Source organism: Dufourea novaeangliae, unplaced genomic scaffold (assembly GCF_001272555.1).
Source record: "Dufourea novaeangliae isolate 0120121106 unplaced genomic scaffold, ASM127255v1 scaffold208, whole genome shotgun sequence".
Taxonomy (NCBI): domain Eukaryota; kingdom Metazoa; phylum Arthropoda; class Insecta; order Hymenoptera; family Halictidae; genus Dufourea; species Dufourea novaeangliae.
This window is the reverse complement of record NW_015374114.1, coordinates 1,210,279-1,226,478: the sequence shown is the minus strand read 5'-3', so window position 1 is coordinate 1,226,478 and position 16,200 is coordinate 1,210,279. Positions and strand designations below refer to the sequence as shown.

General features: G+C 47.4%; 1 protein-coding gene across 1 annotated transcript in view; it reads left to right on the top strand.

The window, feature by feature from the left end:
• The window catches only part of LOC107190893 (cadherin-related tumor suppressor), a 94,179-nt gene that overhangs the window by 55,175 nt on the left and 22,804 nt on the right, over positions 1–16,200 (top strand). The window contains exons 2-3 of the mRNA XM_015579780.1: positions 11,242–11,619; positions 15,750–15,986. Coding sequence (XP_015435266.1) covers positions 11,242–11,619; positions 15,750–15,986 — 615 coding nt within the window. The remainder of the gene's footprint in view (positions 1–11,241; positions 11,620–15,749; positions 15,987–16,200) is intronic.

Sequence of the window (16,200 nt, the reverse complement as noted above, 5' to 3'; positions counted from 1 at the left end):
GCATGTAATACGCGACCGTACGTATTACAAGGGCGTAGCCACGAAACGCCCCGATGGCTCCGGGCATCTCGTCTCGCCCCGAGACTTATTAGACGACCGGGACAATGGCATCGCCGTCTCGATGTTTCACGCTTTCCTATCGAAAACGCTGATTTTTCAACCCGTTCACGCGACGATGTACATATGTACTGTCCTCCCGCGCGCACGACGGTCAAATGATTCTTGGGAATAGATTCGGAGGACGAAAAGTGTTGGAAATATTTTGTATTGTAATGTATGTATCTTATAGACCAATGGTGGCCAAACCTTGTCAAGATAGCAGTCATATGTCGCCTATCAAAGATACTAGATAGCCGCATCCTCTATTGGAACAATATTAAATTATGAGTTAGTCTTACAATCTCTGGGTATGTCGTACACTGTAGAATAAAGTCAGCAAACATACGGAAATATATTACATACGTGTTTCTGATATTAGTAAGCCATTGATAAAGTCGATGTTATTATATAGTTGACAAAATCTGTCATTTATTTGACCTAGGAAAAGCCTACGAAGGTAAACTTTGAATTTGTAAACTGGAACCCTTCCCTCTCTGGCGTCGCGGAAAGAGAATAATCTTGGGAGCAAAAATGGGGGAGAAGAGTTGATAGAAGAGAACCAGAGACATAGAAGGGAACGTAAAAAAGAACGAACAGAGAAATTCACGTCCAGACGATTGAATATAAATCGAAAAATATCGATCGTCGAAACGACACTCGTATCCATCCCTGTGAATTCACTCTCTGTTTCTCTCTCTTATCTCGCTAGGACCGCGAAAGCATTTACCAGGCCAGTAATGCTGTGTGGTCAGGGATTTTATGTGTCGACGGGAACGGTTTCCGGTTGAGAAATGGACGACCCGCGTGCGTGCTCGATCGCGCGCGCGCGCGCACGCCCGTGTGCCGCATGGCCAAAGACGAGCGGGCACGTGAAGAAGTCGGTGGCGTAACCGGTAGCATCGGCGGTCCTCTTTCAATTAATAACGTGATCATAGGTTGTTAAAGGTTCCTTCGGACCAGACAATCCCCACCTCGTCATCCCCCCTCTTCCACCCCCACCCCGTTATCCCCCTTTTCTCTCATTATTCTACTTCCACGCACACGTCACACCGCTTACCTTGCACCTCCTTTTTCTCCATCGTTCTCATCGCGCCACGTCCCTTTCACCCCGCCCTTTCTCTCTCTCTTACCCCCTTTCGCCGATCTTCGCTTTCCTTCTATATACACGCGGGGATCAACCCGTAGAGGAGAACCTCCTTTCTCTTCCTACTCCTCCTCCTTTCCTCCTTATTCGTCTCCTCCTGGCCCATTCCACCTGATCGCGATTCCGAATTTGGCCGAAGGACGCGCATTAGTCTTTCGCGATTACCATTCCCCTGGTGGTTTCCCTTTTATCCCTTCTACACAGAGCCCGAGAATCTTCGCCAGGGATTGAATGAAGTCGAAATAAGATGTATACATCGGCTGAAGCGCGACCGAGTTCCCTCGATCATCCGTCCGATGCTTTCTGCGTGGACAGCTACCGCGAAGAGGATCGTTTAATTTCCGTACCTGGTGTGACCTAACCCAGGTATCAAAGGAAAGGATTGAATCTATAAATACTGTCTACGATTCGATCATCGAAAACCTTGTATCAAAGAACGCATGATAGGCGAACCGATCGAATGTTTATGAATTGTTTCGGGCACACTTTCATGGATGTAGCCAGATTATCAGTTGAGGGGTGGGGCAAAAATTATCTCAAGGTAACTGTTACAATATTACTTTAAATGAATGCTAGGTAGGCCAAAGGCCAGTGATTTCCCTCTATGGAGGCTCTGGCTACGCCCATGGATACTTTCCACCGTATTTTCCCGCGACCACACTGTAGATCACGATTTTCGATCCACACGTTCCGACGGATGTTTCTTTCCCGATCCGACGCCAAAGCCACGGGTCAAAGGGTATTCATTACTCTTCGTTCGACCGGTATTGTAATGTGATTTCAACGAATTCCGCGAAGCAACGGGAAATAAAAGTGCGAGGCAGTCAAGATTCTCGAAAAGGACGATCCATCACCGACCGTCCCATGACGGATCTCGAAGCACAACAGAAGAACATCTGCCTAACCGACTCGCTCCGCTCCTCACCGCTCCCACGTGGCGGGGCAGAAGGAGAAGAGCCTCACGGTAAATTAGGATTTGGCGTGTATGTCGGACATTTCTCACGGGAGGGGAAAGAGAAAGAAAAAATAAGAACTGCTACGTCCCGTATTATCGCGATAATTCCGTGTACGTACCGTGCGCCAACCACATACACACGCGTGCTCCTCTGTGAATGGAGTTTCTTGTTAGCTCGATCGGTTACACCTACGGTAGAACGTCAATTGCAACTGTCCAGTGAGTTTTAAAAAATTTTTTTCTGATCTGTAATGCCCACTGAGTGGATCCTTATACAGCAGATATGCGTTTACAGTAAATCCTCGATGAAGGCTCCTCGGCACTGAGCATTAAATATTTCATAAACTAATGACCACATGCGGCTGATACAAATATTATTAACTTAAAAATTCCAAGCTTTATCGCTGTGCTAAACCTCATTAAAGTCAACAACTCGTCTGGGGACCTCTCCTTGTCAGTGCCCAGCAGCCTTCGAACATCTAAGGGTTAAATAATGCTCAACCAGTTGGCTACCAACAACCGATTGCAAATTCAGATTTTGTCACCGAACACGAAGAAGATGGGCCTCTCCTTCTCGTTTTGAAACGTCCTTCGAGTGTCACACGCGATATTCCCCTCATTCCCAATGGCAGGCACGAACACACCGGGTCAAATCGGCGGACGTGTGTCGTGCCGGAACGGTTGACGAGGGGGGAAAAAAGAAGAACGGTATGAAAAGACGAAAAAAAAAAAACAAAAAAGAAGGAGGAACCACCGATTCCTTCACGGCCAGTTTCCGTGACATATTCCCCATGTAACGGACACTTAACCCGCAAAACCGCGGTCGACCGTGAGCAACTATACTCTCACGTCTCCCTGTACGCGAATTCAATATCCCCGCGCTGGGTGTACCGAAAAGTCCGCGAGCGTTACGGAGAGATTCCATCTGTCGGCGGGGGAGGGAGGGAGGGAAGAACGAAAACGATGACGACGGGGGTAGAAAAACAAAGCGAGAGCCCTTGGTAGATCGGTCACCACTCTCGCAAAAGGCTGACCGCAGCCAGAAACTTCGATGGCTTCCCCGCTGGTTCTCCCCCGCCCCCTGACGGCCTTTTCTCTTTTTATTCTCTGTGGTCTCTCTCTCACTCTCGTTTTTTCCTCGTTTTCGTTTAATTACATCCCAGAATCGGGCGAAAAAACTCGGTGGGCCCCGTCACAGGATCCCCATATGTGCACGGCCAATTGAGGCAAGGTGCATCATCGGTGGCAACGGGCGACAGACGTTCCGTGAGGGAAGAACGTGGCGACGACAGAGGATCAAGACCTGGGTTGCCGGGGATGAGTTTTTTTATTATGTCCATCGAGATACGTAAAATGTCTAGATCGCGCGAGATGTCCTTTTGTGACGATGTAGTCTTCTCTAACCGTGTTGTACAGGGGTTTTCCCAATTTCCTAATCGTGTTATATAGAGGTTCCTCAATTCTTAAACCGTGTTATACAGGAGTTCCTCAATTTTCTAACCGTATTATACGAGGGTCGCTTGTATTCGTCCACCCACGACCAGGTAATATCGATCATCGCATCACCATCAGTGGTATCAAAAATCGCTGTAACAGTTGTCCATGAATCGTTTCTCGGTCGTCCGAAACGTGTAACCTGCGCGCCGCCACATCGTTCACGGAACTCTCCCGTTCCCTCGGGCAGGTCCACCGCGCCGAACGTCCGTTCATTAGGAAAAATTCGAGACGACTCCCACGCGATCGCCCCGGGGCGAAAATAATACCGGACGAGAGCACAACGAAGATAGGGGACGGAGCAAGACGGAGACGACAGAGGCACTGAAAAAAAAACAAGACAGCGAGGAGAAGAACCGAGAGGGCGATAAAAAAAAGAAAGGAGAGCCGGACACGATCGACTTATATTCATCTTCCGCCCGGTTCCACCGATATGTGTCGTCGTCCCGTGGGTAACGTACACTCCCGGCCGGCTACTTGAATTTCCTAATTTAACGTGTTTACCGTGTTGCCCCGGCCGGGGGCGTAAATCGGTATGTTTATCACACAGGGGCGCGGGTGACCGTCGCAGGAGAATTTAACGTTACCGTTCCACGAGTTAATCGTAACCGGTAACTCGATACATATCTTGAATCTTATATATGTACGTACGTATATGTATACAGGGTGTCCCGCATAACTACTGCTATGCAAAAGTTTCAGGACATTCCCCCCACTCGTGGTGGGTATGACCTCTTTGACAAAAATCGTGTAGAACCAGTTAGACAATAATCGACGAAATACTGCAATTCTAATCTTTCATTTTATATACCTTAACAGTCTAGTATAAAAGTCTGTAGAGTTAAGTAAGGAAGATTCGAATTTTAGGTTAGAATAACTGTATTATAAAGAATGTATTAACTATACCCATCTGTAATAGAAGCCTATGGACAATAATCGACTCGTGGTAACGAGTTAAATACAATTCAAACGATTTCATCCAACACAATGTTTCGTAAAATTGTTCAAGTCACAAAATTCCTGAAATTTCAGAACGCACGTCACGCACGACACCCTGTATACATAAATACGCGAGCCTCCAGAAGAGCCTGTGGTGCATATGCAGCGGGGGTAGAAGCGGAGAGCATTCCTACGGTATCGTAGTATGCGAAAAGCGACCGGGTCCCCGCTAACCAGCGTATCACTCGTAATAAAGATACGTAGTTACACAAGGGGGATAGGTGGAAGGAGAGAGGGTAGGTTGGGGGCCCGTCGTGTAACTGGCCGGCCAAGTTACATAAGGGGAAGCCGCGAGATCTGGAGCCGTACCGTGCATAAAGAACGCTCATTAATACGCGTTACGTTGCGCTTCGATCATCGTTCGCCGTTTTATTACGCGAGGCCGCGCGCGGCCTCGTCGACCGTTCACTCCACCGTTCACCCAACCCCCTCCTCCTCCAGAAGCTGCGATCTCGCGTGGCGGAAAATTACGAGCGAAAATCCTTCGAATGGAGCTGCCTGCCTACTGCCGGCCGTGAAATATCGACTCGAGTAATTCAAGATCAAGGACGGCGCGAAGAACCGGGTCATTTACGATCGAAGTTTTGCACCAGATAGGGGAATGTTGTCGAATTTGGACCATCGTCCAGGTTGGACTACTCGTGTAACTTGTCATCTGGAATCAATTTTGCGGCATATGATAGCCAATAAGTATTGCTTATATACAAAATTAAGTTTTCGTTAATCGTTATTCCAACCCCATGGCCTGGAGAAATGAATTTTTCTTTTTTTATGTTTTAAGTATTCCAAAAGACAGTTAATCATAGAAAAAGGTCTTTTTATCGCATTTTTTTAATGGGAACTATATAGCTCTCACCCGCCGTGGGATTTGTCGTTTAGGTAAATACTTAAAATATTTAAAACCGTGGACGACTGGTCCCAAACTGTTCTTTTAGATGTTAGTGATAGATAAATTCACTTGTGGCTTTACAAAACGTATGAATCCCCTTCACAGCCCCACTTACTATTATATTTGCTATATCGGTTACCACTTACAACCGCAAAATCGTGCAACTTTAGTTTCCTCCTGATACCTTAAGCAACCGATGGGAAGCCGTACAACGTGTATATGCAAAACGCAATTTAGTGCGCAACCTGGGCCTTATCCCTCAACGTCTCGACACCACAGACGACCAAGAATAGATGATCCGAGTGAAAGAAACGACGCGGAGTTCTCCGTGGAATCGAAGGTGCGATTGCATATTGCCGTTTAACGTAACCGTGAATACCTTCCGTTCGTTTCCACCTCCCCCCCCCACGTCGGGTCATTCTTCGCCGCATCGACGAGGCCAAAGTTATAAAAGATGGAAGGCAGTAACGTTCCCTGTCGGATGACGCAGAGGGAGATACCAGGAGGGACATGTTCGACGTGTACGGTGTATCCACGAGAATCGATTCTTCGCCCGACGAGGACGATGTGTCCGTGGGGCACACCGGGGGAAACAAAGCTATTAGTCGTAAGAACCGTAGATATATATCTTATTGTCTCCAGCCGCTAGACGGAATTACAGCGTATACCCTTTCGCCGTCGCCGCCGTGTTATAACCCTATGGGAAACCATTCGTAGCGAGAGAACGTTATTAACTTCGACGCAGGGTCCCTCCACCTTCGTGTGTTCGTCTCCCTACTAGACGATCTCCAACGCTGCTGTTGTTCGCGGAACGACCCGTGTCGGAATAAAAGCTTCCAGCTTCAGAGGCATCGAGAGAGACTTTTCGTTGAAAAATCCTACCGCCATGGTCAACGAGAAAAAGAAACTGACAAAAAAAACCGTCAAAACCGTCTTCGGGACAAAGCAAGTCCCGAGAAGAAGAAGAAGAAGACGACGAAGACGTGAGACCTGGGCGAGGACCGAATCTCGCCCGGGCAGAAAATAGAAGAACCACCCAGGGGATATGGGGGAGGGGGTGGGAAGGACGACGCGACCGATCGGAGCTAATGCACCTCCATTTACTAAATATCTCTATCTCGCCCGAAGACCGGTGAACCAGAGAAGCATAAAAATAGAGAGGAGGGAGAAGCAAAAGAAAAATAAAGAAAAGAGGCTAGAAGACCGAGAACCGAACACCGCGACAGGCATCGTGGAATTATTAGTAGATATATATCTTATTGTCCCCGGTGGGTACATACACACAGAATTCCGTAAGGTTTAAAAGTCCTCCTCCCTCCGCTCTTCTTCGTCGTCGTGCTGCCTCTCCACGTCCTCATGGTCTATGGGGGCCCCCACGAAGATACGTTATTAATCGGGCGATGTCAGTGGTTCGACCCCTCATAGAGAACCCATAGGACCCCGTGCGCGCGTTCGGTGAAACGAACAGCGGAGGCGGAGGACGAATGGGGGGGGGGGGGAGGTGGGTTACCGAGGTGGACGCTGTGCATCGGTTCTCTTTCTCTCTCTCTCTCTTTCTGGGTTGAACAAGGAAGACGGTAGGCACGCGGGGGACCCCAAGAGGGAGCACGGGGCCTGAGAAAAGACAGAAGAAGCCTGCCATGCTGAGAGGGACACGAGGCTATGCGACCGTAAAGTGAGAAAGAGTGAGTAGAGAGGGGGAGACGGAGAGGGGGCGTGGGGCAGACCAGGGGGTGGGGGTGGGAGGGGAACAGAAGAATGGGACTCACTTCGTGCATGACCCAAAGAAACCCCCGCTGAGAGCGACTCGATCCGATCCGCTGATCCCCGACCGCGCTGACGCAGATACCATCTTTCCTTGCACTCCGAATGCTCTCTCCGGGCGTTTCTTACCGCCCATATACCTCGATCCTCTCTCTCTCTCTCTCTCTCTCTTCACTGGTCGAGGCACCCATTCCAAAGCGGCGAGAGGAGAGCAAAGAAGAGGGAAATATTCTCTATCCCCCGAGACAGCTATATGACCGCACTGATTTGTCTGCTTATTGTTGCCGTTCGCCGTCTCCCTTGTTCCATCCGATCGTGACGATGACGCGACCGTCGTCGTCGTCGTCGTTCCTGTGGTACATTCCTCTTCGTGAAACTTACTCTCTCTCTCTCTCTCTCTCTCTCTCTCTCTCTCTTTCTGTGGCGCGATTCTTCCCATTTTCCGCGGGTTCGTTAGGAGTCGACGATAATAGGCTTGGACGACACGACTATGGTAGGACGATATCTTCAGCTCGATAACTCGCTACGTCGCGAAGAGCTGACGAAGAGAGAGATACTCTGTCGGGGGCTTGGTAACAAGAGGGATCGTCGGTTACGAGGACGACGTCGTACAAGATGGGCAAAGAGTTCGATGACTGTTCCCGTTCAATGATCAGCGCTCGATCGGTCCTGTCTCTTAAATAGCTGAACATAGCCGCTGAGGGGATTCGAGGGAACGCGTGCGCGTCCGAGAGGAGATCCAGGGTCGGCTCTTTTTGGGATCGGCCGGGGGATCGGAATTTATGCCGGTCGAGGTGTTTCCAGTTGGAACGAACGTCAGGATTTTTCGCCGAATTTAGCCCCGATTTGTCACGATATTTTAACATTGAACGTCGTATAATGGCTCGACAAGAGTGTATTGTGCAGGCTGTTGGATGAATAGCCCTCGGTTAGTGGTATAGCCTATGTAACTTCTATTTTACTAGTACTCTTAATTCCACGACGTTACGATCGATTCTTTATTCCCTCTGCCCCTGATTCGCTCGACGGCCACGAAATTTCGTATGTATAATTTTTATTTTCGTCGTGTGGTCGATGGTACACGTTACCGAGTTTTAACACGATCCACGATACGCTCTGTGGGTACCTATCCCATGCAGATGATCGTGTGAACCGTGCCTTAGGATACGACGCGCCGTTACGGCTTAAGCTGTCGAAGCTAGAAAACGCAATTAACTACAACGCTCCGGCTTCCTACGGATCAGGCCTCCACCGGTTCGACTTTGCATAAATTTCACCTGGTGGCGTCGCTTTGGTATGTATTTCACGGAGATTCTTCGAGCGCTGCAATCGCGTTCGCAGCATCGGCCGTGGTATATCATCGGGACGCCATTTTGGGAACCGAATACTTGGTCGTCTATTTCTTCGATGTCTGGGAAAAAAACATTCTACTAGCGAACTTCTTTTTATACGAAAAACCTGAAGGTTCTAAACTATGAAGACATGTATCTAAATTACGAAATGAAACCTAATGCAGTTTAAACTATGAAAAATTCTTGAAAAAAAAGTCCCGTTTTTTTCACGGTGCCGAAGGTATGTACCTCCTTGACCCAATATAGATCCCCCAGTAGCTGGATCGTTCCTAAATCGATAATCGAGACCGGATCTGGTAAACGACTGACGCTCGAACGTATTCGAATCGGTCGGCCAGTTTGTTATCTTTTATTATCTTACGTGGCTAACTACACACACGATGAATTCACCTTCCTACCGTTGATCCGTACGGTGTAGTTAGGATAATTTATGAGCTATGCTAATCGGACGAGTAACCGCACGTAGCTTCAAAGTCCGACTACCGTCACCCGAGGACATCCAATTTTCTTGCGGCTCTGTATGTAGCTACACGAGAGGAAAGCGTGATTTAAACGTAAAATGTTTGGTGGTTTGGTGAAATCATCCACAAGGACAACATGGACGCGCAAACTGGTCCAGAATCGAAATTTAACCCGCTTACCGCATCTTTTGGTATCTTGTGCATTTCTTCTTCATAATTATTAGTTGTACAATATTAGTTGTACAATTTTTCGTACGCAATTCTTTGTACGTTACGTTTTTATTAATTAAAATAAATAAAGTGGCAGTAATTAGCACATTTACCCTACTTTCATAAAGCTGTTGAGCAAATTAATAGCGAATGAGACGTCATCGAAGGGGATCTCTAAAACTGATAAAAATTCGTCCATTTAACTACTTATAACTTTCATTTAAGTACATTAAGTTCTGGGTAACAGAGAGGAACAGCGTGTTCCGTGTACGATCGAACTGTTAATGAAAAAGAAAGAAACCGAAAACGACCACGCTCCTCATATGATTAATCGGTATGTATCTCGGTCCTGGAAGTGCTCCCGCAGGGACCAATTCGAGGAGCAACGTCGCGGGAATAATTAAAAAGTCAAATTCTCGTACAGTGTTGCCCGTGACGTTTGGTAACCGTGTTCCCCATCTCGCGGGATGAAACGAGCATTGTTTCGTTATTTGTCGGCCGTGTATGTACATAATGTACTTACGTATAAGCGGGCACGCCTAAGCGGTTCCGAGCAGCGGGAATACATAATCGATGACGCGTGCTTTATCACTGACTCTCGAACCCCGTCTAATTACTAGGAAGATCGATGCGTTTTTGCCCGAGTGATTATGTAAGGTCCCCCGAAAATCGTTACTTATTTTTCATCGTTCACGAGTTGGAGAAAATAGAATATCTCATCGTTTCACTGATCAGCCAGCACTGTCTTCGAATATATCGATTCCAATTGAATACTCGACCTATTCGAAGACCTTGAAATTCCTGAAAAAATTGTTTTTTTTTTCGAACACCCTGTGTTGTAAGATGCTTGGAAATCTGTTTGATACTGACCGATGTGGAAATTTCAATTTGTAGAATAGGATCTCCGTTCTTGGATCTACTTAAATTCTATACAAGGCTTATTAGTAAATTAACTTGTTCCATGTAAAGAACCGTTTTTGGGGACGATATGGTCGAAATCATGAGTATAAGATGGTTTTCCAATACAGTTCTACTGCTACCTCGAGCGTTTCGATACAGTCCGTTTCTGGTAGTCACATAAACCTTGGGGGCCGGCGGGTGACGTGACTGAGAATTTAATGAAATGAGACGTGCACAAGTCGGGATCGAAAAAAGAAACTTTCTCACGATTCTTCGCATGCATACCGTGACTTCAGCCGCAACAACGTGGGGCCCCCGTAGATTTATATTGATTGCGCATAATTATATCCTGGCGATCGAGAAAACCAATACGTCTGAGCATCTTTCTTTCTATTGTCACGATTCATCATTCTCTATTCACCGATTGTCGCGAGTGCGATCGATTTTTAATTTCATTCTGTAGCCTAATTCATTCTGTTTCTCTATTTCGATCTTCGTTTGTTTCGTTACATTTCAATTCTTACAGTCAACGATTAAAAATTATCAAAGCCACCTGCATGAAGTGACAATTTTACGAATTTAACTGTATTTCTTTAATAGCTACATAAGCTAAATTTAATATATAAAATACGTAATGAATAAATACATAACGTATATGTATACATATATATGTACTGTAAATAAAAATAAATGCTATTTGTTTAAATAATTATGTAATAACGTTAATTCTTTAAATGTTATTATCCGAAATGAAACCCCGTCGTAAGTCGAGAAATACCTGTCCCTAAAATCATGATACCTTTCGATACTTCTCATCGAGTATGTATACTATCGAACTCTTTGGACATCCTCGATACGTATCAGTTCGGACGCTAATACCGTCAAACCGGGGGTTCGGATTTTCCAGAAGGTCCCCGATCGTAGTGTTTCGGCGATGTGTGTGCGTGTCTAACAGGGGAACGTTTAAATTGCAGGTTCGAGTGACGGTCCTCGACAAGAATGACGTGGCACCGACGTGGGGGACCGGCACCTGGAAATTCAAAATCTCCGAGGAGGCGCCCCCGAGCACCGTTGTCACGGTCCTAAAAGCGTTCGATCCGGACACGATCGGCACGCTGACTTACACCCTGGTGCCGAATCATCGTCCTGGCGGCGGCGGCGTCACGTCGTCGAGCCACGAGCCACTAAACGATACCGAACAGGGCCAACAGCAGCAACAGTTCAGGCTTCATCCGAGCACCGGGCAACTGACGCTCTCAGAGGCGCTCGACAGAGAAGCCAGGGAAAAGTATGTCCTGAGAGTTCGTGCAGACGATGGATTGCAGCACACCGACGTCACGTTGACCGTCGAGGTATAACGTTTTCTTCATCCCATAGTTCGTGTCCCTATTATTTCTCTAAATATTGAAAAAGCAAAAAAATATTTCATCATAAAAGTTGCTTGATTTCATGGCGAAAACTTAGTGCAATTTTTGTTCTCTGTAAATGACAGTTAAAGAAAAATTCAAAAATTCTATTAAATTAGCTCCCTAAAATCAAACAACTTTTATATGAATCCTTTTTTTCATATTTCCAATAGCTAGGGAAATAATAGCGTGTATACACTTAAACCAAACATACTGTATATCAAACGCGTGTTCGCGAAAGCCTTACGCCTAGAAACCGACTGCTCTCCCCTCCCACCCACTCTACCTTGGCGTCACCTATCCCGGGGATTACGACAAAACCAACTCGAACGTTGGTAGACTTCTTTGCCTCGAATCCCTCGATACGATATTTATAGCCTCTCTCTATCTATACAACGTCTTTCGCCACCGGTTAACGAGGTGAATTCACCGTGTTAGGGGAGCACTTTTTTACCGCAAAATTCTTCTCCAAACTGACGCGGTAGAGAATCACGCGGTAAGAAAACGGTTATACACGCAGATTTTTCTGTATCGATCACGGTCAAGTAAGTACAACTTTCGAGTCCCGTTGTTCGATTCGCTGGAGTAACCTGCAATTACAGCCGTATAGCTACTGTTCGTTATCTAACGGCCTTTACGATCCGGTCGTACCCGTTATATTCGATATTATCACTGCCGATTATTACCGTATCAATTAACAATTATGACAAATCGATGTCGGGAAGAAACGTGAGGCGGTCCCATTGTTCGACAGTTGGCATCTCCGTTAGACAAGTCGAGGCGATAGCAATTAGGTATGCATTAGTGATGGACGATATACTATACATACAGTAAATCCTTGATGAGTGTTTGGAGGCTCTTCGACATTGAACATTAAATCTTTCATAAATTAATGGCCATATGCGGCTGAAACAAATCTCATTGGCATCGTAATTCCAAACTTTATCACTGTGCTAAACCCCATTATAAAGTCAGCGTTAGACCTGGGGATCTCTCCTTGTCAGTGCCAAGGAGCCTACCGAACAGACATCCAGGATTTACTGTAGTATCGATATTTCGAATATGGATACTTTTTAATTCAAATATCGATATTTTGTAACGACATTTAATGTGTCAATACATATATATTCCAGTATCGATACTTAACCCATAAATATCGAATTTCGATACAATAGCTGCATCAGCCGTAACGTAACAGGTCGCAACTGTCTCTCCCCACCCCCCCATTCAGTCCTGCGAAAGATTAGAATCGTTGTCCAGTGAAAATTGAATTCTCTATTAGGGAGGGGGCGGTGGGATCGATCGTTGTCGGGAGCGGGTAACGTCAAATCACGGCGGTTTCCGCGCGTCCCGCCTTATAATTCATTATGCTGGCGAGCCGAAACGATTCGCGGCGATAAAAAAAAACCGCCGAGGACGGGGCGGCCGGTCGTTTAACGAAGGTGGAGGGCGATTCACGGTAGCGCGGAGGCTGTGCCCCGGTCCAGTCCAGGGCCCACCTCCCCCCTCCTTCGGCCACCGGTTCACCGTGTGGCGGATCCTTCGGAGACAATCGCAAAAATTATCCTTATGACGTGTAATGGCTGGAATTCTTTTAAGGCTCTCCCGTCGGCTGCCCGCCATCCGCTATTCTATCCGGGGTCTCTTAAAGGCAAAAGGAATGCCAGTCCCGATCATAGCTCGGGCTCTTTGGGGCCCCATGAAAGAGGCCCGCTGCCGACAGTTGCGGAATCTGCCCCTTCTGGCCCCTTATATCCCCGCTGTCTCACTCCCTCTCTCTCCCCCTCTCGACCTTAGAAGAGTTTCTTCTCTCCGCCCGACCTCCTCCCCCACTTACCTCTTACCCACGTCCAACAATCCTCTTCCGTCTCCTTTTCTCAACCTCTCTACTCGCGACTTCTTACTCCCGTTCGTCCTCTGATTCTCCTTCCCTCTCGCACGGCATACACACGAGTTCTTCTTCTTGCTCCCACCTCAAAGCTCCATCCTCTCTCAACCTCTTGCTCCTCTTCTTCTTCATCCTCTTTTTCTTCTTCTACTTGGTCATCGTGGCCCTCCTCACTCTACTCTCCTTTCGGATTCCCTACCTCTCGTCATCCCAGCGGCGTCTCGGGGCCAACCGTCACTTTTTGCAAACGTCTCCGAACCCTCCTTAATCAAACCGTGCCCACCTCCGCTTTATTCTTTTATACACCGCCACCGCGTGTCGATCCCTTGTGCCCGACGCGATGCACGGAGAGGAGAGAGACCTATTCACCGGACGTATATACATATACACCGTCTCTCGACTTCCGAGCGGTGCCCAGGCGGATGTGTTCAGACACGCACCTCCTCATCCTTCTCCCGCATAGATCCGCAACGGTCGCGGGGGCAGGGAGAGGCTACCCGCTTAGAAGAACGGCTCTCGAACACTACAAGCACGATACGGTACGGATACATGGATTCCCTTCGCGGACCTATCCACGCGAAAAATCCAATCGTCCGCCCGTCCATCCCGCCTAAAACTCGACCGTCGATGGTATGTCGAGGGAGCAAACGGTCGGGTAGAAGGAATGCGCGATTCCGCGTCGAAACGACCGGTCGCGACATTCGTGGCGCTCTATTTTCGACGACGAACTTAGGGAGCAGGGGGAGGCGTAGAAAGTTCGTCTCTTTTGCTCTCCAGCCGTGCCGAGTGGTACGAACCCATCTCGAACAACGACTCTCTCGCGAAACACTCTTCTTCGCGCGCACGAGAAAAGGGGGTCCCGAGGATATTTCACCAGCATGTCTCTCGGAACCGAAACCGCCGACGCCGCCACTCCGTCGTCGGGGTTTGATTGAAACGTGTTTACTCGGGGACGACGTTAAGTACAATACAATTGAAAGGGAACAGGAAGCACCAGCACCCGAGCCTGGGCTCCGAATTGTTTGTCTTTGCTCTCTCGGCCACCTCTCTCCAGTGCCCGCGTTGATGAGTGGCGCACCTTCTTCTCGAGGAAGATGAATTATACCGTGTTGGGAATCGTGGGGCTCGTTATTGTGGATGTTCGTTAGCGGATGAATTGTATAATTCCCTTCTGTAAACCATACACGCGCGTCATCTGCCGTGCTTTGTGTAAATTAAGTCGAAAATTCTTGGATTCTAATGGTGGGTCTAGACCTATCTGGATCCAGGAGCCTTCCTTTGGAGGGTGGGCGAAATGTGTAAAAATACATAAGTATATATACCTAATTCTGTTCCATTTTAATTTTTAGACATTCGTGTCTGAAATTGTAAATTTCCATAAACTTTCACGGTCCACTTGTATGAATTAGGAGAGGGCAGAATAGTCGACGGTCGGGTAGCTTAGCGGTAAGGGCACTCTCCCGAATAGTGAAAGAACCGGGTTCGATTCTCGGTATTATAAACCAGATCGGCCGGAGGATTCTTTTTTCTCCTACAAATATAATCTCGTTCGAGTGATCTGTCCAGAAGAATTATAAATATATTGGAATAAATTTTAACACAGCGGTGCGCCCGCTGAATGTCGAATTTCTTGCCCAGTTAATAGTTGTAAGCCAAGTATATCCCCACCAAATTCCATAGGGCCTCACTCTTGCATCATACCGATCGGGCTTAAGGTACGTTTTCACGTGACAGTAAACCGTGACTTTTACGGGTTAATGACGCTATAACTATTATGACTTTTATTGTCGTGAACATTAGGTATCATGACAACAAAAGCCATATGACTTTTTACAGTCACGTGAAGACGTACCTTTATATTAAATAAAAGCTTTCCTCGTATCTCACTGTAGCACTCAATATTTCTCACTCTACCTCTCAACCTTATTCAGTAACGAGAGGTGCTGATTAAAGAAAATAGTACAGTAAATCACCGATGAGTGTTCGAAGATTCCTCGGTGCTGAGTGTTCAGATGTCATCCCCACCAACAAAAACCAATCAAGACGCTTTTGAACACTTATCGACGATTTACTGTAGTCGGTAATCCCTCAGTGCTCATGAACGCTAAACGGGGAGAGGGAGGGGGGCACTATTAAAGAATATACGAATAATAGAGTTATTAAAGGCGAAATTTCATATGTTTTCCAGGTGACGGATACAAACGACAACGCACCGACGTTCCAGAGTACCGCATACTCGTTCGACGTGCCGGAGAACATGCCAAGGGGCAGCAGGATCGGTCAGGTCGTCGCGACGGACGCGGACGCCGACGGACCGAACAGCCAATTGAGCTACACACTGATATCGGACTGGGCCAACGACGTTTTCTCACTGAACCCGAGCACCGGCGTGTTCACGCTGACCGCGAGCCTCGATTACGAGCAGGTTCGTAGTGTACTGCACACGCATACACCACCACATCGTGCGCAGAAACAATCGGTTCGCCGATTTATCGGGGCCTCGGTGCACAACGGTATTTAGAAAGTGTAAAGGGTATATCGCGTGTCCCGAACGCCATTTTTCACGACAACTCACCGCTGCTTTCACGGTGTGTCTCCTCGCTTTCACGTTGACGTCCCCCGCGGCTGTCGATCGAATA